The sequence below is a fragment of the Podarcis muralis genome, chromosome 13, assembly GCF_964188315.1.
Source record: "Podarcis muralis chromosome 13, rPodMur119.hap1.1, whole genome shotgun sequence".
In the NCBI taxonomy this organism is placed as follows: Eukaryota; Metazoa; Chordata; class Lepidosauria; order Squamata; family Lacertidae; genus Podarcis; species Podarcis muralis.
The window spans coordinates 45,812,981-45,835,409 of record NC_135667.1 but is presented as its reverse complement, the minus strand read 5'-3'; the positions used below and the strand labels follow the sequence as shown (position 1 = coordinate 45,835,409).

The 22,429-nt window shown below is 45.4% G+C and overlaps 1 protein-coding gene across 1 annotated transcript in view; it reads left to right on the top strand.

The window, feature by feature from the left end:
• MRC2 (mannose receptor C-type 2) overlaps positions 1–22,429 on the top strand; it is a 96,178-nt gene that overhangs the window by 56,023 nt on the left and 17,726 nt on the right. Inside the window, exons 10-19 of the mRNA XM_077917520.1 lie at positions 2,913–3,028; positions 5,835–5,983; positions 7,263–7,480; positions 9,538–9,680; positions 11,333–11,435; positions 12,401–12,539; positions 14,411–14,446; positions 17,504–17,664; positions 19,958–20,025; positions 20,140–20,240. Coding sequence (XP_077773646.1) covers positions 2,913–3,028; positions 5,835–5,983; positions 7,263–7,480; positions 9,538–9,680; positions 11,333–11,435; positions 12,401–12,539; positions 14,411–14,446; positions 17,504–17,664; positions 19,958–20,025; positions 20,140–20,240 — 1,234 coding nt within the window. The remainder of the gene's footprint in view (positions 1–2,912; positions 3,029–5,834; positions 5,984–7,262; positions 7,481–9,537; positions 9,681–11,332; positions 11,436–12,400; positions 12,540–14,410; positions 14,447–17,503; positions 17,665–19,957; positions 20,026–20,139; positions 20,241–22,429) is intronic.

Sequence of the window (22,429 nt, the reverse complement as noted above, 5' to 3'; positions counted from 1 at the left end):
AAAATAAACAGTGATTTTAACAAATGCCTGCCCTCCTTAGTTGAGAGCCTAGGTTTGCATACTTGGTAGTTGTGGTTTCTTAATCAAACTGTGTTGAATTTCATCTCCACCACCACAAGCATGCAGCCACCATTAGCAATGTGCTGAGCTAAGCTTGAATGGATAATACTTCTTTCCACTTTAAAAAGCAGTCACTGGGATGGGCTGCCAAAAGCTGGCCCACACTCAGCTCACAGCAGCAGATGGCAAGTGGCTCGCCTTGCTAAGCCTTGATGGTGGGCTTAACAAAGTACTGTTTCGAACACGGGTTCAAATGATCGTGTGGGTGACTCTAAGCAAGGAGGGAACAGAAAAACAGTCTGAAATATAGAGAGTGGATTTCATGCTCTTTATTCAGCTCATAGTGAGGAGGAATGAAAGTTCCCCCCAAATATCTGCTTTATATACATTATTTACCCAATGGGCTGCACGTGATTGGCTAATTCCGGGATTCTCCTGTAGGACAATCAGGTTGTGGATTCACTTCCATCTGGAGCTGGATTGGGTGGCTCCTGCGGACCAATCATACTGCTGCATTGTTCTAGGACCAATCAGACTACTGCATTCTGAATCCTACTAGGACCAATCAGACTGCTGCATTTTGGATCCTATTCAACTCAGTACATAACACAGTCGTACCTTGGAAGTTGAATGGAGTCCATTCCGGAAGTCCGTTTGACTTCCAAAATGTTCGGAAACCAAAGCACAGCTTCTGATTGGATGCAGGAAGCTCCTGCAGCCAATCGGAAGCCCCATCGGACGTTCGGGTTCCAAAAAACGTTCGCCAACCGGAACAGTCACTTCCGGGTTTGCGGCGTTTGGGAGCCAAAACGTTCGAGAACTAAGCTGTTCAAAAACCAAGGTACAACTGTACATAGAAAGTGTGTGACTCCTTTCCAATTTGCAATGTCGACTCATCATTCAGGGACAATGTTGGTTTGATAAGTTTGTTCAATAAAGCCATGTCATAAGTAAGGTGGGATGGAATGCCCAAATCGTTCTCATTTTCACATATGATCTGTCATATTTTGGGTCTCTCCCAATTCTACATCGATCTGTGAGTTTACTTTTTTTATATAGAAAAATCCATATGAAAATCATATTTACATAAACTTTTTTTTTTGCGTTTATGCATTTCTAAATGTATTTTAGGCCGCCCTATGAATTTTTCATCATATTTTTGGAATGGTTTTTGAGCTGAGAGCTACATAGCAAAATTTGGAGTTGTATGAAATATGAAGAGTAATTAAATTTTGATCTGCACATCAGTCTGGGAAGTAGGATCAGGCCAGGGTGTGTTGGAATTCGCAATACCTTGAAGACTCTCAACACAGCAGTCTTGACTTGATGGCAGCTTTCCCTTGGTGGAAATCAGGTTATCTTCAGAGGCGAACCATCAAGCAATTTGACTTATGCGTCTTCCTGGAATAATGGATCGTGTGAATGAACAAAGATTGGAAATACAGTTAATCCGCCCGAGGACAGAATTCTCTCTAGTTTCATCTAAATTTGGGGAAAATATTGAATGACATTTGCTGCTGACTTTTTTTTCACAGCATCACCAATATGCAGTGGTACCTCGGGTTAAGTACTTAATTCGTTCCGGAGGTCCGTTCTTAACCTGAAACTGTTCTTAACCTGAAGCACCACTTTAGCTAATGGGGCCTCCAGTTGCCGCCGCGCCGCTGGAGCACAATTTCTGTTCTCAATCCTGAAGCAAAGTTCTTAACCCGAGGTACTATTTCTGGGTTAGCGGAGTCTGTAACCTGAAGCATATGTAACCCGAGGTACCACTGTATACTAAAAATGTTCACAACCGCAAGAGAGTTTGTGATTTTGTTTTCCAGAATGGGAGGATGGTAAGTTTTCTCTCTTTTTCGGCACTTAGCAGAGCACTGGGAAGGAGTGACAATAAATTGAAACGCCCCGTGGGGTCCACAGTGACAGCTGTTGTGGGTGTTTTGAAGAGTACTGGCCACTGCCATTTTAATCCCATCCTCCCTGATATTGCCTAATGTTGATTTCCCAGCCTGATAGTATTGCACAGCCTAAAGTCTCTTGTTGGATCAAGCTATAACCACCTAGCAAAGCACAGTAACACTTTGGTCAGATCAAAAGTAATAGAAATTGCCTTACTCTTTGCAATTGTTTATTTTATTTTATTTTATTTTATTTTATTTTATTTTATTTTATTTTATTTTATTTTTGCTTTTCAGATTTATACATTTCACTAATTTCACAATCATTTAAACATTTCAGAACTTGACTTCCTTTCCCCTCTCTCTGCGGTTCCTTAAATTTATTTTTACTATCTTCTGCATATTCAAATTAACTTAATGTGCTCATTTATTCATCTACTTTAAATATATGCTCTTATAAAACTGCAGGTTATTGCAATAATCCTGCCAGTGTTCTTATCTGCTTATAATTTATCTGTAAATATTCAATAAACCATTTCCATTCTTTTATAAAAACTTTGTTATCTTGATTTCTTATTCTCCCGATAAATTTTGCCATTTCTGCATATTCCGTAAGTTTTTGTATCCATTCTTCCTTTGCTTGGATATCTTCTGCTTCTTTCCATTTTGGGGCGAGTAACATTCTTGCTGCTGTAGTCGCATACATGAATAAGTTTCTATACAGTTTAGGTATTTCTGCCCCTATAATTCCCAAAAGAAAAGCTTCTGTTTTGTTGTTTTTTACAAAGATTATTTTAAACATCCTTTTCAATTCATTATATATCATTTCCCAGTAAGCTTTAACCTTACTACAACCATACGACAGAAAGAACCATCTTTCTCTTTACATTTCCAACACTTATTTGGTTTAGATTTCTACATTTCGTTGACGTTTTTCTGTCATGTTTTCCCCAGGGTTGGAAATGGCAAACTCCATCTTGCTATTGGCTGGGAGATGACCACGTGACATACAGTGACGCTCGGAAGGTGTGCACAGATTATTCGTCTACCCTGGTCACCATCACCAACAGGTGTGTGTTCTGTTGTAAGCCACCCGGAGTTTTTATTCAACAAACGTCTTTTTTTATTATTTAAAGAAATTGGATTCTCATGGAATGGATTTTCAGATATTGTGCTGCAAACACTTAGAGGGAATGGCTAGGCCAGGCACTTGACCTCTTGGTTATTTTTGGAAGGAGCTATGCTGCCTGGCAAGGGACGCGGGTGGCGCTGTGGGTTAAACCACAGAGCCTAGGACTTGCTGATCAGAAGGTCGGCGGTTCAAGAAGGACACTGACAAACTGGAACGTGTCCAGAGGAGGGCAACCAAAATGGTCAAAGGCCTGGAAACGATGCCTTATGAGGAACGGCTAAGGGAGCTGGGCGTGTTTAGCCTGGAGAAGAGGAGGTTAAGGGGTGATATGATAGCCATGTTCAAATATATAAAAGGATGTCATATAGAGGAGGGAGAAAGGTTGTTTTCTGCTGCTCCAGAGAAGCGGACACGGAGCAATGGATCCAAACTACAAGAAAGAAGATTCCCCCTAAACATTAGGAAGAACCTCCTGACAGTAAGAGCTGTTCGACAGTGGAATTTGCTGCCAAGGAGTGTGGTGGAGTCTCCTTCTTTGGAGGTCTTTAAGCAGAGGCTTGACAACCATATGTCAGGAGTGCTCTGATGGTGTTTCCTGCTTGGCAGGGGGTTGGACTCGATGGCCCTTGTGGTCTATTCCAACTCTATGATTCTATGATTCTAAATCCCGCGACGGGGTGAGCTCCCGTTGCTCGGTCCCAGCTCCTGCCAACCTAGCAGTTCAAAAGCACGTCAAAGTGCAAGTAAATAAATAGGTACCGCTCCGTTGGGAAGGTAAACGGCATTTCCGTGCGCTGCTCTGGTTCGCCAGAAGCGGCTTAGTCATGCTGGCCACATGACCCGGAAGCTGTACGCCGGCTCCCTCAGCCAGTAAAGCGAGATGAGCGCCGCAACCCCAGAGTCGGCCACGACTGGACCTAATGGTCAGGGGTCCCTTTACCTTTACCTTTATGCTTCCTGGCTGCCACATGGCAAAAAGCAACAGGATGCTAGACTGGTGACTGGGAACGGCCACCAAGACTACATAACTGTCAGAGTTGCTTCAAGATCCTAGCTCACAGAGGATCACGCTAGCCAACGGTCATTAAGTAAAAGTCTTTATTGAGTTACAGTTTCCATTCTCAAGCTGCTGCGTGCAACTCTACGTCTAGTAGCTAGATCGGCGAAGCTCCGTCTGAATCTCCGCCCCTTGTACACCAACTTAATATCCTAGCCCTGCTCCACCTTTTCCGCCTGACTGTTCTTCTCTGGGTCCCTCTGCCCCCCTGGGTCTCTTCCTTCCGGGATTCTTCTGACGCTGACCCCCCGGACCCTCCTGTCTCCTTGCGCCGGGCTTTAGGACCCGGCTCCCTTTCCGGGCTGCCTACTGCGTCGCCTTCCTGTGCATTTGAACTTGGCGCGCGCGCCCAACCTTCCACCTTCCGTCTAACCGTCTCTTCGCTCCCAGATGGAGGTGTGGCCACTCCTGACTCGTGCCCTCCCTCCTGTTGTGAGCTGCCAGCGCTTGCCCCCTGGCTCCCTTCCTCTTCCCTGTTCTCTGGCGGTGACGCTGGTCCCGATCTCCAACTGCTCTCCTCTGAGTCCCCTCTGGCTCTATCTTCCTGGGGTGCCCCCCTAAACTCCCCCCTTGCCTTGGCCACTGGTGCTCCTTTCTGTGAATCCTCCGATTCACTGGAAAGACTCGGAGATCTCGGGTCGTCGTCATCGCTCATCTTTTCTTCTGCCTCCTCCCCTTCGCTCTCTGTTTCCTCCCTTGCCCTTGCCTCTGCTCCTGAACCCCTGACAATAACACTGGTCCTGAAAGACCTACATGGGCTCCCAGTACATTTTCGAGCACAATTCAAATTGTTGCTGCTGATCTTTAAAGCCCTAAACGGCCTCGGTCCAGTATACCTGAAGGGGCGTCTCCAACCCCATCGTTCAGCCCAGACACTGAGATCCAGCTCCAAGGGCTTTCTGGTGGTTCCATCACTGCGAGAAGTGATGTTAGAGGGAACCAGGCAGAGGGCCTTCTCAGTAGTGGCGCCCTCCCATCAGATGTCAAGGAAATAAACAACTATCTGACTTTTAGACAGTCAGAAGGCAACCCTGTATCAGGAAGCTTTTAATGTTTGATGTTTTATTCTGTTTTTAGTGTTCTGTTGGGAGCTGCCCAGAGTGGCTGGGGTATAAATAATAAATTATTACTATTACAGTGGTACCTCGGGTTAAGTACTTAATTCATTCCGGAGGTCCGTTCTTAACCTGAAACTGTTCTTAACCTGAAGCACCACTTTAGCTAATGGGGCCTCCCGCTGCCGCCGCGCCGCCGGAGCACGATTTCTGTTCTCATCCTGAAGCAAAGTTCTTAACCTGAAGCACTATTTCTGGGTTAGCGGAGTCTGTAACCTGTAAGCGTATGTACAGTGGTACCTCGGGTTACAGACACTTCAGGTTACATACACTTCAGGTTACAGACTCCGCTAAGAACTTTGCTTCAGGATGAGAACAGAAATCATGTGGCAGTGGTGTAGCGGCCCCATTAGCTAAAGTGGTACCTCAGGTTAAGAACAGTTTCAGGTTAAGAATGGACCTCCAGAACGAATTAAGTTCTTAACCCGAGGTACCACTGTCTTATTTATTATTATTATTATTATTATTATTATTATTATTATTATTTGACCATCAACCTCTGGAGGAGAGATCATGGATTGGTGGATGTGGTGAGGAAGCGACTGACTCATTCCCTTGTCTCCCTGGCCAAGGTTTGAACAGGCCTATGTGAGCAGCCTAATTTATGGCTGGGAGGACGAATATTTCTGGACAGCTCTACAGGACATAAATGAAACGGGCTCCTTTCGTTGGTTGAGCGGGGACGAAGTCACCTACACCCACTGGAATCGCAACCAGCCCGGTAATAGATATCTGTGTGTGTGTGTGTGTGTGTGTGTGTGTGTGTGTGTGTGTGTGTGTTTGTGTGAGTACCTAGGGTTTGTTTACATCTTTCAAGTGACTTAGTATGTGTCTCCCTTCTGCAATCACAGTAGGTTATGCATCCCCCTTATTTCCTTTTAAAAAAGAATATTTATTTTGCCTTCCCCCACAGTAAGAAATTTGGCTTGACTGCCTGAATTGCCTGCACTTCCTTTTTCATTTTTGAATAAATCTTATTAGGGTTTGTAGAGAAAAATACAAAACTTCATATCAAATATCTTTTCCTTTTTTTTGGTCCGAACTAAGACTTTGATCTAACAACAACAAAAACATAAAGGGGGAGAGAGAAAGGAATGAACAAAGAAAAAGAGAGAAATAAAGAAAAAGTAAAAGAAAAGAAATTAAAGAGAGAGAGAGAAACAATAAGAAGAAACCTTGGTTTGTTGCGTTTCGTTTGGAGCTAAACAAACCATAATCCTTGATTCAGGTATAAGGTTAAATTAGAGATTGTGACTGGTTTCTTCCACCCATTCATGGGGAGAAGCAAAGGGGGTGTGGTTTGTTCAACTAATCCAGAATGCGGCAGCTAGACTGGTGACTGGGGGCGGCCGCAGAGACCACATAACACCGGTCTTGAAAGACCTACATTGGCTCCCAGTACGTTTCCGAGCACAATTCAAAGTGTTGGCGCTGACCTTTAAAGCCCTAAACGGCCTCGGTCCTGTATACCTGAAGGAGCGTCTCCACCCCCATCATTCTGCCCGGACGCTGAGGTCCAGCACTGAGGGCCTTCTGGCGGTTCCCTCATTGCGAGAAGTGAGGCTACAGGGAACCAGGCAGAGGGCCTTCTCGGTAGTGGCGCCCACCCTGTGGAACACCCTCCCATCAGATGTCAAAGCGATAAACAACTACCTGAGATTCAGAAGACATCTTAAGGCAGCCCTGTTCAGGGAAGTTTTTAACGTGTGATATTTTACTGTATTTGTGGTTTTTATGGAAGCTGCCCAGAGTGGCTGGGGAGGCCCAGCCAGATGGGCGGGGTATAAATAATAAATTATTATTATTATTATTATTATTATTATTATTATTATTATTATTATTCATGCACAGTAAACCGTGGTTTATAGCTTACCATGACGTGCGCAGCCATTATCTAGTTTGGTGGTTATTGCCTGATTTTGCCAAGCCAGGTGGAAACCGTTTCCTTTGGCTTAAATTTTTTCCTCTGGCCTGTTTCCCCCTTCCCATGAGGCTTTCAGGTTATAACAAAGGCGGCTGCGTTGCCTTGGCCACGGGGAGTGCCATGGGACTATGGGAAGTGAAGAACTGCACCAGTTTCAAGGCCAAATACATCTGCAGGCAGAATTTGGGGACTCCGGTGAACCCTGAGCTTCCTTCGCCTCATCCCACCCCGAGCCTCACGGGAACTTGTCCAGCGGGATGGGTCACCAGCCCCAAGTTGAGGCACTGCTACAAGGTGCGTACAAAACGAGGGAAGGCAGCCAGCCAGTTCATGCTCAAAACTTTTACAGTGGTACCTCGCAAGACGAATGCCTCGCAAGACAAAAAACTCGCTAGACGAAAGGTTTTTCCGTTTTCGATTTGCCTCGCAAGACGAATTTCCCCTATGGGCTTGCTTCGCAAGACAAAAACGTCTCGCGACTTTGTTTTCTTTGTCTAAAAACAAAGACATGTTTTGTTTATAAAGTTAATTTATTTTCCCTTCAATTTTTGAACTGCTCTTTACAGTATGTGTGACTTTAAAGAGCAGTTAATAAACTGTTGTTGTACCAAATTTGGCTTTGTTTGGACTTTTTTTGACCATAGGAACGCATTAATTGATTTTCAATGCATTCCTATGGGATTTCGTGCTTCGCAAGACGAAAAATTCGCTAGACGACAAAAAATTGCGGAACAAATTAATTTCGTCTTGCGGGGCACCACTGTAATACAAAGTGAATGGTATTAGCTCAAATTGGTTTTGGATTTAACATTTGTCACAGCAGTTCGGGCTTGTAATACTCTCACCGACTGCAATCAGTTTGTGAAACGGTTCCCTTTTTTCTTTCCTTTTTTCCAAAAAATTATTGATTTTCTCTTATAGCACACAGACATAAACACAGAAAAGAACATTACATTTAACAGAACATAAAAACTTAACAACAGTAAAAACACAAAAGATTTTTTCCTTCTTATTCCTTCTTATTCCTTCTTATTCCCTGGTATATTTACATTGTTAGAAGACTTCCGCGACACCTTCCAATCTGAATTTCATCACAACACATATTTAGCAGTTCCCAATTTCATATTTATAGCATCAGTATCCTCTTTCATTACAAACTTCTTATCCTTCCTTCCAATTGTAATCCATAATATTATTATTCATCTTTTTCTATCCCTTAGCCTAATCTGTTACTTCTAGGAATTTCTTAATTATCTTATATTGCAATATCTCACTAAATATTCTTTAAATTTCTTCCAGTCTTCCTGTGTTTCCTCCTCTTTCTGGTCGCGGATTCTTCCCAGTCAGGTCAGCCATCTCGGAAAAGTCCATCATCTTCATCTGCCATTCTTCTATTGTCGGCATTTATTGCAATTTCCAATTTTTGGCTAATAAAAGTTTTGCTGCTGCTGCTGCTGCTGCTGCTGCTGCTGCTGCTGCTGCTGCTGCTGTTGTTGTTTAGTCATTTGGTCGTGTCCGACTCTTCATGACCCCATGGACCAGAGCACGCCAGGCACTCCTGTCTTCCACTGCCTCCCGCAGTTTGGTCAAACTCATGCTGGTCGCTTCAAGAACACTATCCAACCATCTCGTCCTCTGTCATCCCCATCTCCTTGTGCCCAACATCAGGGTCTTTTCCAGGGAGTCTTCTCTTCTCATGTGGGGGCCAAAGTACTGGAGCCTCAGCTTCAGGATCTGTCTTTCCAGCGAGCACTCAAGGCTGATTTCCTTCAGAATGGATCGGTTTGATCTTCTTGCAGTCCATGGGACTCTCAAGAGTCTCCTCCAGCACCATAATTCAAAAGCATCAATTCTTCGGTGATCAGCCTTCTTTATGGTCCAGCTCTCACTTCTATACATCACTACTGGGAAAACCATAGCTTTAACTATACAGACCTTTGTTGGCAAGGTGATGTCTCTACTTTTTAAGATGCTGTCTAGGTTTGTCATTGCTTTTCTCCCAAGAAGCAGGCGTCTTTTAATTTTGTGGCTGCTGTCACCATCTGCAGTGATCTGTAGTGGCATACAAAAACAGTCTAACATCCTTCTTTGGCAATTCCGGTCCTGTTATTCCAAGTAGAAAGGCTTCTGGTTTCTTAATAAATGTATTTTTCAACATTTTAAAAAATTCATTATAAATCTTTTCTCAGAAGTCTTTCACCTTAGGACACGTCCACCACGTGAATCGTATTAGCTCAAATTGGTTTTGGATTTAACATTTGTCATGGCAGTTCGGGCTTGTAATACTCAGAAGTGGCGGCTCTCACCGACTGGGATCGGTTTGTGAAACGGCTCCCTTTTTTCTTGGGCAGGTGTTCACCTACGACAAACTGCAGGAGAAGAAAAACTGGATCATGGCCCATTTGTTCTGCAGCGATCGGAAAGCACAACTCTTGAGCGTCGGCACTTACGAGGAGGAACATTTTATAGCCAACACGCTCAACAAGATATTTGGGTGAGGATTGAGTTACGAAAGCAGGAGGTGTATGTTTCTGGGCGACACCTTGGCAAATACTGTATTTTTCGCTCCATAGGGCGCACCGGACCATAGGGCGCACCTAGTTTTTAGGGGGGGGGAATAAAGAAAAAAAATTATTCAACCCCCCCCCTCAGCCGCGGGGCTGGGGTGGGGGAAGCCTGAGCTTCCCCCAACCCCAGCCCCCAGAACAGGCTGCTATCCACAAGCTTTCGGAGCCCGAAGGCTTGCGGATAGCTGCCTGAAGCCCGGGGAGCGCAACGGGAGTTGGCACTGTGGTTCCCGGGCTTCAGGCTGCAGGCAGCTATTCGCAAGCCTTCGGAGCCCGGCGGGAACTCCCACCGCACTCAGAAGGCTTGCGGATAGCTGCCTGAAGCCTGGAGAGTGAGAGGGGTCGGTGCGCACCCACCCCTCTCGCTCTCCAGACTTCAGTGAAAGCCTGCATTCGCTCCATAGGACGCACACACATTTCCCCTTCATTTTTGGAGGGGGGAAAGTGTGTCCTATAGAGCGAAAAATACGGTATATCCATGTGCTCTCAGGCACACTTGAATGTTCCTTCATATGTAAGCGCATTTGCGAGTTTTGGTTTACGTGCCTACAGTGTGATTGCGTTTTATATAGACAGATAGACAGCCGTCCTCCTCGTCCCTTGCTTTGAGAGACGATATAGTTGAAACCCACATTTTAAACCCCACCTTTTTTTAAAAAAAATGAAGATGGAAACTGAAACAAAAAGTTAAGAGGTTTTGCTTCCTCTTGAAGCTTGTGAAGAATCATAATGTTTTATCTGGTGGTTGTGAATGGGTGGGGATATGGAAAGAGTGAGAGGTACCGTATTTTTTCGCTCTATAAGACACACCAGACCACAAGACGCACCTAGTTTTTGGAGGAGGAAAACAAGGGGGAAAAAATTCTGAATCTCAGAAGTCAGAACAGCAAGAGGGATCGCTGCGCAGTGAAAGCAGCAATCCCTCTTGCTGTTCTGGCTTCTGGGATAGCTGCGCAGCCTGCATTCGCTCCATAAGACGCACACACATTTCCCCTTACTTTTTAGGAGGGAAAAAGTGAGTCTTATAGAGCAAAAAATACGGTATCTGCTGAACTGAGAAGAAGCGTGGCTGTTTCCTAAAAGGGGGAAGTGGAAATGAGGGGTTCAGGTTTCGCCAATAAAAAATAACCCCCACATGGTTAATCAGCAGTCCTTGATTTTTTTTCAGCGGGAGGTAAGCTGAACAGGGCCTAGATGGTGCTCTGTGCATTTTTATTCTGAAACCTCGGCAGTTACTTAGCTTGGCCCGTCACAACCGTGAGATGCTGCTCTTCTCCTGTCACCATGGCTACAAAATGGAGGGGGAAGTTGGCGCCTCCCGGGTGTTGCAGGACTACAACTCCCATCATCTGTGACAACCGGCCATACTGCTTGGGCTGATGGGAGTTGGGAGTTCCAACAATATCAGGAGAGCCACATGCGTGCTCCAACCCTGCTATAAGCAGCTTGAATCAAGTGAGCCAAATCACATATAGCAAAATGGGGTGGCGGCTGGGGGGACATACCTTGGGAGCATTAAGTCTTCGCACAGTTACATTCATGGAAGAACTGACCCATCTTCTTTTCGGATGCCTTCCAGGGCATCAGAACCTGAAATTCATGAGCAGCATTGGTTTTGGATCGGCTTGAATCGCCGGGATCCAGGACTTGAGAGGAGCTGGCGATGGAGTGATGGTCTTGGGGTGAGTGATGGTTTGCTCAATCTATTAAAAAAAAAAAGCACACCAAGGACTCAATAAAGATTACAAATTCTAACAGAGATTACAAACTCTTAACTCAGAAATATATGTATAAATGGTATATAATACTGTTTTATAATTTAGGATTGTTTTATAATTTATGATCATTTAGAATCTAAATGTATTTTCATGTAATGTTTGATACTTCCAGCTGATGAAGGTGAATACATCGTCCTGGCTTCTAATCCATAATTGACTTTTGACTTCTTCTCTATAATTGAAACTGAGTCTCCATCTGCAAGCTGATAAATTATAAGCATCAACATTATTGTCGAGTGAGAAAGAGAAAATCTTTGTAACGAATTATTGTGTTATACATACAGTGGTACCTCGGGTTAAGTACTTAATTCGTTCCGGAAGTCCGTACTTAACCTGAAACTGTTCTTAATCTGAAGCACCACTTTAGCTAATGGGGCGCTCAACTGAGTTAGATGAGCCAGTGACCTATGGCATGGGTAGGCAAACTAAGGCCCTGGGGCTGGATCCGGCCCAATCGCCTTCTCACTCTGGCCCACGGACAGTCCAGGAATCAGCGTGTTTTTACATGAGTAGAATATGCACTTTTATTTAAAATGCATCTCTGGGTTATTTGTGGGGCATAGGAATGCGTTCATTTCCCCCCAAAAAAATATAGTCCGGCCCCCCACAAGGTCTGAGGGACAGTGGACTGGCCCCCTGCTGAAAAAGCTTGCTGACCCCTGACCTAAGGCTTCAGTTGACTAAGCATGACATTGAGGGATTAATAATAATAATAATAATAATAATAATAATAATAATAATAATTTATTTATACCCTGCCCATCTGGCTGGGCTACCCCAGACACTCTGGGCGGCTTCCAGAAAAATATTAAAATACTGTAATACATCAAACATTAACTTGCCCTCCCCCATCCTCCTTTTGCCTTCAGTTCTCCTACCATAACTTTGACCGCAGCAATCACGACGACGAGGACATCCGGAACTGTGCGGCGCTGGACTTGGCATCCTTGCAGTGGATGCCTCTTCAGTGCGATGCTCAACTGGACTGGATCTGCAAACTGCCCAAAGGTGACTGAGATGGTGATGGGTTGGCCGGGAGGGGAAGAGTTAGCCACAGTAAAGAACTTTGCAGTCGCCTCTTTCATGTCTACGTATCTTCAAACGCGAGATTTTGAAGGAGGAGTCTTGAGGTAATGTTCAGCCAACTCAATAATGTCCATTAAGCGAAGGAGTTAAGTACCTTGCCTGGGCTTCAGGAGGGCTTAATATCTTCATAGGTCACCACAGTGTGCTATGAGTTACCGTATTTTTCGCTCTATAGGACGCACCCGACTATAGGACGCACCGTATTTTAGAGGGGGAGAACAAGAAGAAAAAAATCTCTCCCTCTCTGTGCAGCGCCCCTTCAGCGAAGCGGCAGGAGAAGTGGAGCCCCTTCCATTTTCCTCCCACTTCGCTGAAGGGGCGCTGCGCAGAGAGGGAAAGCTGTGCAGTGCCTCTCCAGTGAAACAAACCCAGGAGAGCAAGAGGGATTGGTGCGCACCAACCCCTCTAGCTCTCCAGGCTTCAGGGATAGCTGCTTGAAGCCTCCGGAGCGCAGCGGGAGTGCCCACTGCACTCCAGAGGCTTCGCATTGCTTTTGCTGAAGCCTGGAGAGCGAGAGGGGTTGGTGCGCCATGACCCCTCGGGCTTCAGGCGGCTATCCCTGAAGCCTCCGGAGCGCGGCGGGAGCACTCCCACTGCATTTCGGAGGCTTCGCGTTGCTATCGCTGAAGCCATGGAACCTGCATTCGCTCCATAAGACGCACACATATTTCCCCTTAATTTTTGGAGGGGAAAAAGTGCATCTTATAGAGCGAAAAATACAGTAATTTTAATACCATTTGCCCTGCCAGGTCGAGGATTCTTTTGTGGCTGACCTCTTTGGGGTTTTTTTATTGGGGTTTGGTGCCTGCTTTCATTTTTACTGCTGTTTATTTTTGCTGCTGTTGATTGCATGACTAATGTTTCAGTTTATGTTACCGTTTTGAAAAAACGCTATAAGCTGCCCTGAGCATGGCAAATTTCTACGCGAGTGTGAGGTGTATAAAGATTGTTGTATTAAGTGCATCTGTTTCTTGTCAGTTCCTCAAATAGGATTACAGTGGTGCCCCGCAAGACGAATGCCTCGCAAGACGAAAAACCCGCTAGACGAAAGGGTTTTCCGTTTCGGAGGCGCTTCGCAAGACGAATTTCCCTATGGGCTTGCTCCGCAAGACGAAAACGTCTTGCGAGTCTCGCCATTTCCCCCCCCGCTTCCCCCCCCTTTTTCAAAGCCGCTAAGCCGTTAATAGCCTTTTAACAGCTTAGCCGCTAAGCCTTTCATAGCCGCTAAGCCGCTAAATTCCTAATAGCGCTAATCCGCTTAGCCGCTAATGGGCTTGCTTTGCAAGACGAAAAAACCGCTAGACGAAGAGAATCGCGGAACGGATTCTTTTCGTCTTGCGAGGCACCACTGTATCTTCCCAAGATAACTTGGTGTCCCTACTTAATGGGTATGTTAATATTTTTAGAATAACAAAGTTTCTTAGCACCACTAGTTCATACTAAGATTACTCAACCTCCCAGGGACATTCTGTCTTCCTTCTGGTGTCTGTGTTTGACTTCCACCCTCTCTCCACAATCTAACCCTTTCTGATTTTTTAAAGAATTAATGTTTAATTATTTCTTTGATACATGGTTGAATGTGTATAAAGACAAGTAGCTGCGTTCCAATAAACAAAGGATGAGGGTTGCTCCTCCTTCATAACCAGCAGGGATTGCAGTACAGAAAGGATAGGGGGAATATCTTACTTTCCTGAAGGAGCCTTTTTTCCTGAATCAGGAACTGAAATGAATTCTGGGCCAGGCCCAGCACATCTCCCTTGCTCACTTGCTGATCGTGTGCTGTTGTTTAATAGGCACTGATGTGAAAGAGCCAGAGACAACCGTTCAAGGTGAGTAAATATTTCCGCCCCTCTCATCCCATGTGGCAAAGCCTCTTTTGTGCAGAGATCGCTCTTGCCTCCACCCTCGCCCCGTACTCCTTGATTTGTGGACGCAAAAAACGAGTGTGTATGTGTGTGTTTTCTGGATGCATGCAAGCTAGAGGAAACACGGTGCCAACTTCCCGCCTCTGTTATACTGCGCTGTTGGCATTGTGCTTTTAGAGCTGTGTTTCTCAAACTTGGGTCCCCAGGTGGACTACAACTCCCATCATCCCTAGGTAGCAGGACCAGTGGTCAGGGATGATGGGAGTTGTAGTCCAACAACACCTGGGGACCCAAAAGTTTGAGAAAGGTTTATTGGGAAACTGTGTACGTGCAGCTACTCACACAGAGTCAATTAAGGTTTGGCAGACAGCCAGAAGGCAATCTGAAGGAGTAAGTCTGCCTGGTGATAACAGGGGCATGGAGACCGCTCCCTGATTGGTCAAGCTCTCTCAAGGGAGTGATAATTAATGGCCTACTAACTGGAATGTGTTCAGAGGTTCAGAGTTCTGTGTCAGTGTAGGAGTTGTGAGTCGTATCAGAGAGAGCTAGCAAAAGATCCATGTTCTGTTCCTGTAAATAGTCCACTGTATATAATAAACACCTAACTACAAGCTCCTGGTTCCTGCTTCGTCTATCCTGTCTGCAGCCAAGTCGCCAATTGCTTCCGTGGATTCTGCGTTTACTCGGCTAGGTCTGGCTAAGGTCCTGCAACTAGTCCGAAAGTTGCGAAACACCAAATAGGTTTTGCCCTTAAGGTTCAGCAAGGTGGTCTTGTCAAGGATTGGTAGAGTGCGGCTGGCAGTCTTACGTGGCACGGCCCCTTGCTCTCTCAGCTGAGGCGATGTGGGGTCTGCAGTTGGGAATGTGGGCTATGTCCCTGGGAAAGGGAGTTATGTGTTATACCAAGCTTATGTCAAAAGCAGGCAACAGAAATATCAGCTAACTGAATAGATAGAATTGGATCCTTCTCAGCTATAGGCCTGCAGAGGTCAAGTATGAGTTTAAGAAGCCTGCACTCATGTACCTAGCTTCATCCAGGTCTAGAAATAGAATAGCTGTGCTGGAGGCAGCATGGAAAACAGGGCGACTGAACCATCATGACTTCTGATTATTTATCTTACTGAAGAAAAGAATGTTTTTGATGTAGGAAAAAGGCAGCAGGGCTGTGTATGTGTGTGTGTGTTTGTGTATTTGTGCATGCATAATGTGACGGAGGTTTACGAAACCATGAGTGATGTGGAAAAACTGAGATCCCATGAGGTCTGGCTAGTGCTAACTTTGGCTTTCTTTCAGTGCCAGGTTAAGACCTGGTTATTCTCTCAGGGTCTTTATGAATTGTTAATTCTGCAGCCTAACATGATGGCATTTGCAGCTCTGCATTTTAAGTCAGACGCAGTGATTTATACTTTTGCCTGCTCCTGCTATATTCGCGTAAACGTTTTGAATGAATTGTGTGCCCTGCTCAGAGATCAGTGCGATCCAGAGCAGGCTATAAATATTTTCAGAAACAAATAGTGGAGACATTCATCCCCCAGCCTCAACGCCTGGGGCACCTGTTCTTGAAACTGATAGGAATAATAATAATAATAATAATAATAATAATAATAATAATAATAATTATTTTATTTATACCCCACCCATCTGGCTGGGTTTCCCCAGCCACTCTGGGCGGCTTCCAACAAAATACTAAAATACAATGAAACATCAAACATTAAAAACTTCCCCAAACAGGTTTAAGAAAAACAAGCAGTGATTCATTACACAACACATCATTAACCTATGAAATTCATGACCCCAGGATGTTGAGGTGGCATTTAGCATTACAGTGGTACCTTGGTTCTCAAACATAATCCGCTCCGGAAGTCCGTTCCTAAACCAACGTGTTCCAAAACCAAGGCATGCTTTCCCATAGAAAGTAATGCAAAACCAATTAATCCGTTCCAGTCTTTTAAAAACAACCCCTAAAACAGCAATTTAATATGAATTTTACTATCTAACAAGACTACTGATAACACAGTACCATGTTTGTTCATTAGGTTAAAACGTAAAAGGTAAAGGACCCCTGAAGGGACGCGGGTGGCGCTGTGGTCTAAACCACCGAGCCTCTTGACCTTGCCAATCAGAAGGTTGCCGGTTCGAATCCCCGCGACGGGGTGAGCTCCCATTGCTCTGTCCCAGCTTCTGCCAACCTAGCAATTTGAAAGCACGCCAGTGCAAGTAGATAAATGGGTACCATTGTGGCAGGAAAGTAAACAGCGTTTCCATGCGCTCTGGTTTCCGTCACGGTGTTCCGTTGCACCAGAAGCGGCTTAGTCCTGCTGGCCACATGACCCGGAAAGTTGTCTGAGGACAAACGCCAGCTCCCTCGACCTGAAAGCGAGATGAGCGCTGCAACCCCATAGTCGCCTTTGACTGGACTTAAATGTCCAGGGGTCCTTTACCTTTTACCTTTTTACCTAATGAACAAACATGGTTCTGTGTTAGAATCTATACAGTTTGGTCAACCCGTCTGCGTAAGCAAACATAGAATGTGCCTTCTGAGTCTCTGTTGGAAGAGAATTAGGTTGACTAGATAGCTGCGTTGACACTTGGAAGAGTTGCAGCTCTTCTGATGTTGTTGTTGTTTAGTCGTTTAGGTGTTCGACTCTTCATGACCCCATGGACCAGAGCACGCCAGGCACTCCTGTCTTCCACTGCCTCCCGCAGTTTGGTCAAACTCATGCTGGTAGCTTCAAGAACACTGTCCAACCATCTCGTCCTCTGCCGTCCCCTTCTCCTTGCGCCCTCCATCTTTCCCAACACCAGGGTCTTTTCCAGAGAGTCTTCTCTTCTCATGAGGTGGCCAAAGTATTGGAGTCTCAGCTTTAGGATCTGTCCTGAAGGACAGATCCTGAAGCTCTTCTGATAGGGGGCATCTAAGGGAAATATGAGGTTTTGGTGGTATTAGCTGCCTTAAGTAATCTCCACCTGGAAAGCACCAAGTTTCCCCAGGGTCTCTTAACACGTCCCGTTTCTCCACAGCGAGCAATGAGTGGGTGAAATACCAAGATGCTGAGTACAAGTTCTTTGACCATCATTCAACTTGGGTACAGGCTCAGAGGATCTGCACTTGGTTCCAAGCTGAGCTGGTGTCAATTCACAATCAAGCTGAGCTGGACTTCCTGGGTCAGAACTTGAAGAAGGTAGGGAGCCACCTGGAATGGCAATGGGATTGGGCCAAAAAGGAAACAATTTTTAAAATCCCATCCGGTTGTGACAGGGACCTTCAGGCAGGAAGGGAACATTAACGATTAGTTGGGTCTAAATTGGGTCTTCCCAAAGATTTAAGGAAAATTTACTAGGTGAGAAATGCAAGATGGCCTCCAACTTACAATAATCTTAATACATTTTCCCTGACAGAAGTCTAAGGAATGTGCTGTTGGTGTATAAATATGGGTATTAGGGTGTCAGGGAATCCATTCTAGAAGGAAAAATATGTTAACATTACTATTAAGTGATTGCCATACTTCATTTTTTTCACTTAGCAAATTCTCCTCAGAAGGGTCTTGGAATCCTGGTACTTTGTTTCTACTATTAATTTATAGGATCAAAGCCTTCCTGGCCCAATTCCTTCAGATGCTTGTTATTTCCTTCCCAGACAAAAGTGAGAACTGCATACAGAAAACAATGAAGGGATTTAAAATTTTGGCCTAGCTGCAGTTAGACAGCATCAAGCTCTCAACCTTTTCTAGAGCAGAAGCTCACAGGGCTATTGCAAGGGTTTGAAATAAATTTCTTTTAGTTTACGAATCTATGTATATTGTTCTACACACAAGAGCAGCATAACATAATTGACTAGACAAGTTAAGGGCCTGCCTAAAGAATTTTTTTTCAAGATGGTAGCAAAAGCATAGTCAGCTGCTGCTTATGACCTTCTCCTCCCAGTTAGTGTTTCACACAGCAATAACCAGTAATAATAATAATAAAAAAATAACAATAAACACAGCTTTGTTGTTGTATTCCAAGTGCTCTTCATTTCTTTATTTGATATATAAAAATACTTGTCTGCTGCAATTTAAAGTTTCAAAGCTCTTTATAATTAAATACAGTAAGAACGGAAATAAAAATTAAAATGGATAATCAGCTATTATGGATACTTAATAGTCCCCGTAAGCTGGGCAGCAAAGAAAACTTCCCTGCAAACATTTGACAGTTAGCATAGAAGGTGCATGCTGATTCGGTTTGGGGTTGATAATCAGATGAGCCTCACCAACTCATGGGACAACTACAGATGACCTCAGTGATTGAGCTTGGAAATAATAATAATAATAATAATAATAATAATAATAATAATAATATTTCCCGCCCATCTCTGAGCACCTTCCAACATAATATTAAAAATACAACAAAACATCAGACATTAAAAACTTCCCTAAACAGGGCTGCCTTCAGATGTCTTCTAAAACTCAGATAGTTGTTCATTTCCTTGAGGGCATTCCACAGGGCGGGCGCCACTACCGAGAAGGCCCCTCTGCCTGGTTCCCTGTAACCTCACTTCTCGCAGGAAGGGAACTGCCAGAAGGCCCTTGGAGCTGGATCTCTGTGTCTGGGCTGAACGATGGGGGTGGAGATGCTCCTTCAGGTATACAGGGCCGAGGCTGTTTAGGGCTTTAAATAATAATAATTTTAGAAGGTGTTCAGGTGACCCCTGAAGCACCCTGGACCTACCTTTTTCAGTGCTGTGTAAATCAAGACAAGTCTGGGACACGGGTGGCACTGTGGGTTAAACCACAGAGCCTAGGACTTACCAATCAGAAGGTCGGCGGGTCGAATCCCAGCGACAGGGTGAGCTCCTGTTGTTCGGTCCCAGCTCCTGCCAACCTAGCGGTTCGAAAGCACATCAAAGTGCAAGTAGATAAATAGGTACCGCTCTGGCGGGAAGGTAAACGGCGTTTCCGTGCGCTGCTCTGGTTCGCCAGAAGTGGCTTAGTCATGCTGGCCACATGACCCGGAAGCTGTACGCCGGCTCCCTCGGCCAATAAAGCGAGATGAGCGCCGCAACCCCAGAGTCGGCCACGACTGGACCTAATGGTCAGGGGTCCCTTTACTTTTACCTTAAATCAATACAAGGACCTTGAACCTGTCATGTCACCTGTTGGCAGCTATGTGTTCCCATAGCCATTGCATTCTGCACCAGCTAGAGTTTCCAGACCAGGGCCAAGGGCAGCCCCACACAATGTGCATCGTAGTGATCCAGCCTTACGGTCACCAGTGCATGGACAGCAGTGGTTAGGCAGCAATTCTGTAGGGTAGGCAGTGGGTGCCAACACAAAATGACTGCCCATGCGCAGGCAAAAACAAAAGGTGCTGGGACTCCATGCTGGTATCGTTACACAAAAAGAGCCTGGTGGGAGGCAATCTGAAGATCAAGGTTGCTCAGACAGTCTTTTCGTTCTCCCCCTTGACATTATTGCATATAATTCCTCCTTTGGGCAGTTTTCAAGGGGACAGGAGCAGCACTGGTGGATTGGGCTGAGCACCTATGAGAATGATGGACGATTTCGGTGAGTCTCTCTATTAAGTGTCTTCTGTCCTAGAAGCAATTTTTGGTGTGTCTTAGATTCCTGCTTGTGTTCAAAATGCGGAAACCTCCCCAATGTGTTGTTTGCCATCTCCAGGTGGTCTGATTATTCTCTCTTGAACTTCGTCTCGTGGGCACCAGGAAAGCCTCGGCCTACCACCAAGGACAGGAAGTGTGTATACATGACCGCTAGCCGAGGTGGGTAATGGGCATGCAGACATTGGCCTGATATTCCTAATCAGCTTACAGATCAACATTCTCCCCTATGGCCCTTTGCAGTCTCTGGTCTGATCAGCTCAGACCAGCCTCCTGATAATTCCTAAAAAATATTCCATCCCTCCAGAAACCCATCAAACCCTGAACTTCTGGCTGATGTCCCTGAAAACACACAGTGGTACCTCGGGTTACATACGCTTCAGGTTACATACGCTTCGGGTTACAGACTCCGCTAACCCAGAAATAGTGCTTCAGGTTAAGAACTTTGCTTCAGGATGAGAACAGAAATCGTGCTCCGGCCGCCCGGCAGTAGCAGGAGTCCCCATTAGCTAAAATGGTGCTTCAGGTTAAGAACAGTTTCAGGTTAAGAACGGACCTCTGGAACGAATTAAGTACTTAACCCGAGGTACCACTGTATAGGGTAGGCAGTGGAAATGTTAAGATCACTGGCGTCCTAACTTATTATTGTGATGTTGTTTTTAAGCAGTTGCCTAGTCTTTAGAGTTATAATACAGTGGTACCTTGGTTCCTGAATGGCTTGGCTCCTGAACAAATCAGCTCCCGAACGCCACAAACCGAGAAGTGAGTGATCTTGTTTGGCAACATTTTTCGGAAGCTGAATGTCCGACGTGGCTTCCGCAGCTTCTGATTGAGTGCAGGAAGCTCCTGCAGCCAATCGGAAGCCGCGCCTTGGTTTTTGAACCGTTTCAGGAGTCGAACGGACTCCCAGAACGGATTTAGTTTGAGAACCAAGGTACCACTGTACATGAACACTCACCATTTTAAAAAACAACAACAATTGGACAGCTAGATAAAAGAATGTTGTGCCCCAAAAAGAAACCTGACCCAAGTTTGGGGTTTTCTGCGTTGGAATTTTTTTATACAAAATGTTGGGACAGGCTGTGATGGCTGCTGTTTCTTACAGTGGTACCTCAGGTTAAGTACTTAATTTGTTCCAGAGGTCAGTTCTTTCTTTTCTTTTTTTTCAAGCTATTTTTTTTATTAATTTTCCAACATAGATTTGTACAGAATTAAACATCCAGTTCTCACTTAATCATTCTTTTAGACTTCCATCAGCATGTCTGACAATTCTCCGTGTTATCTCTTCATCTCACATTTCTCAATTTTATATTGCACTCTAACAATCTTAATCATATCTGTCAGGGGCTCAGGAGCAGAGGGACAGGAAAGGGAGGAATTAGAGACCGAGGGGGAGGAATCCGAGGGGGAAGTGAGCGATGAGAGCCGCCCGAGGTCTCTAAGTCTCTCCAGCGAATCGGAGGATTCACAGAAAGGGGCTCCCGTGGTCAGAGCTAGGGGGTTGCCAGAGGGAACACCTCAGGAAGGAGGGGCCAGAGGGGACTCAGAGAGCAGCAGCTGGAAATCGGGACCAGCTTCCCCACCGGAGAGCAGTAGGGGGGAGGAGTCCCAGGCATCGGCATCAGGCAGCTTTCCGTCAGCGGAAGGACATGAGTCAGGGTTAGCCACGCCTGCATCAGAGAGTGAGGAAACGGTCAAAAGGAAGGTCGGAGGCAGCGCGCGCGCGCCAAGTTCAAAAGTACAAGAGGGTGGCGCAATGAGCAGCCCGGATAGGGAGCCAGGTCCTAAAGCCCGCCGAAGGGAGGGGGAAGAGTCCGAGGGGTCCGCCTCCGAAGCGTCCAGGAAGGAAGGGACCCCGGGGGGTGGTAGGACCCAGAGGCGGAAGGAGAGACGGAAAAGGTGGAGTAAGGCTAGAGTCTTAAGCTGGTGTACAGGGGGCGGAGACTCAGACGGAGCTTCGCCGGTCTAGTGTCCAGACGTAGAGACGCACGCTAGGGTTTGAAAATGGATAATGTACTTTAATAAAGACTTTTGTATATTACCGCTGGCTAGCGTGGGTCCTCTGTGAGCTGGGACCTGGAGGCAGTCTCTGACAGTATCATATTTTTTAAGCAATATTTCTATCAATATTTTTCACAGGGCTTCTTGAAAACCAACAAGTAATAATTGTTCATCACAAACATTTTTTATATACTCTGTAAATTTCTTCCAGTCCTTGGTGAATCTCTGGTCTCTTTGATTCCTAATTCTGCCCGTTAGTCTATCCATTTCTGCGTGTTCCATCAATTTCATTCTCCATTCTTCTCTCATGGGCATTTCTTCCCCGGAGATCCGTTCTTAACCTGAAACTG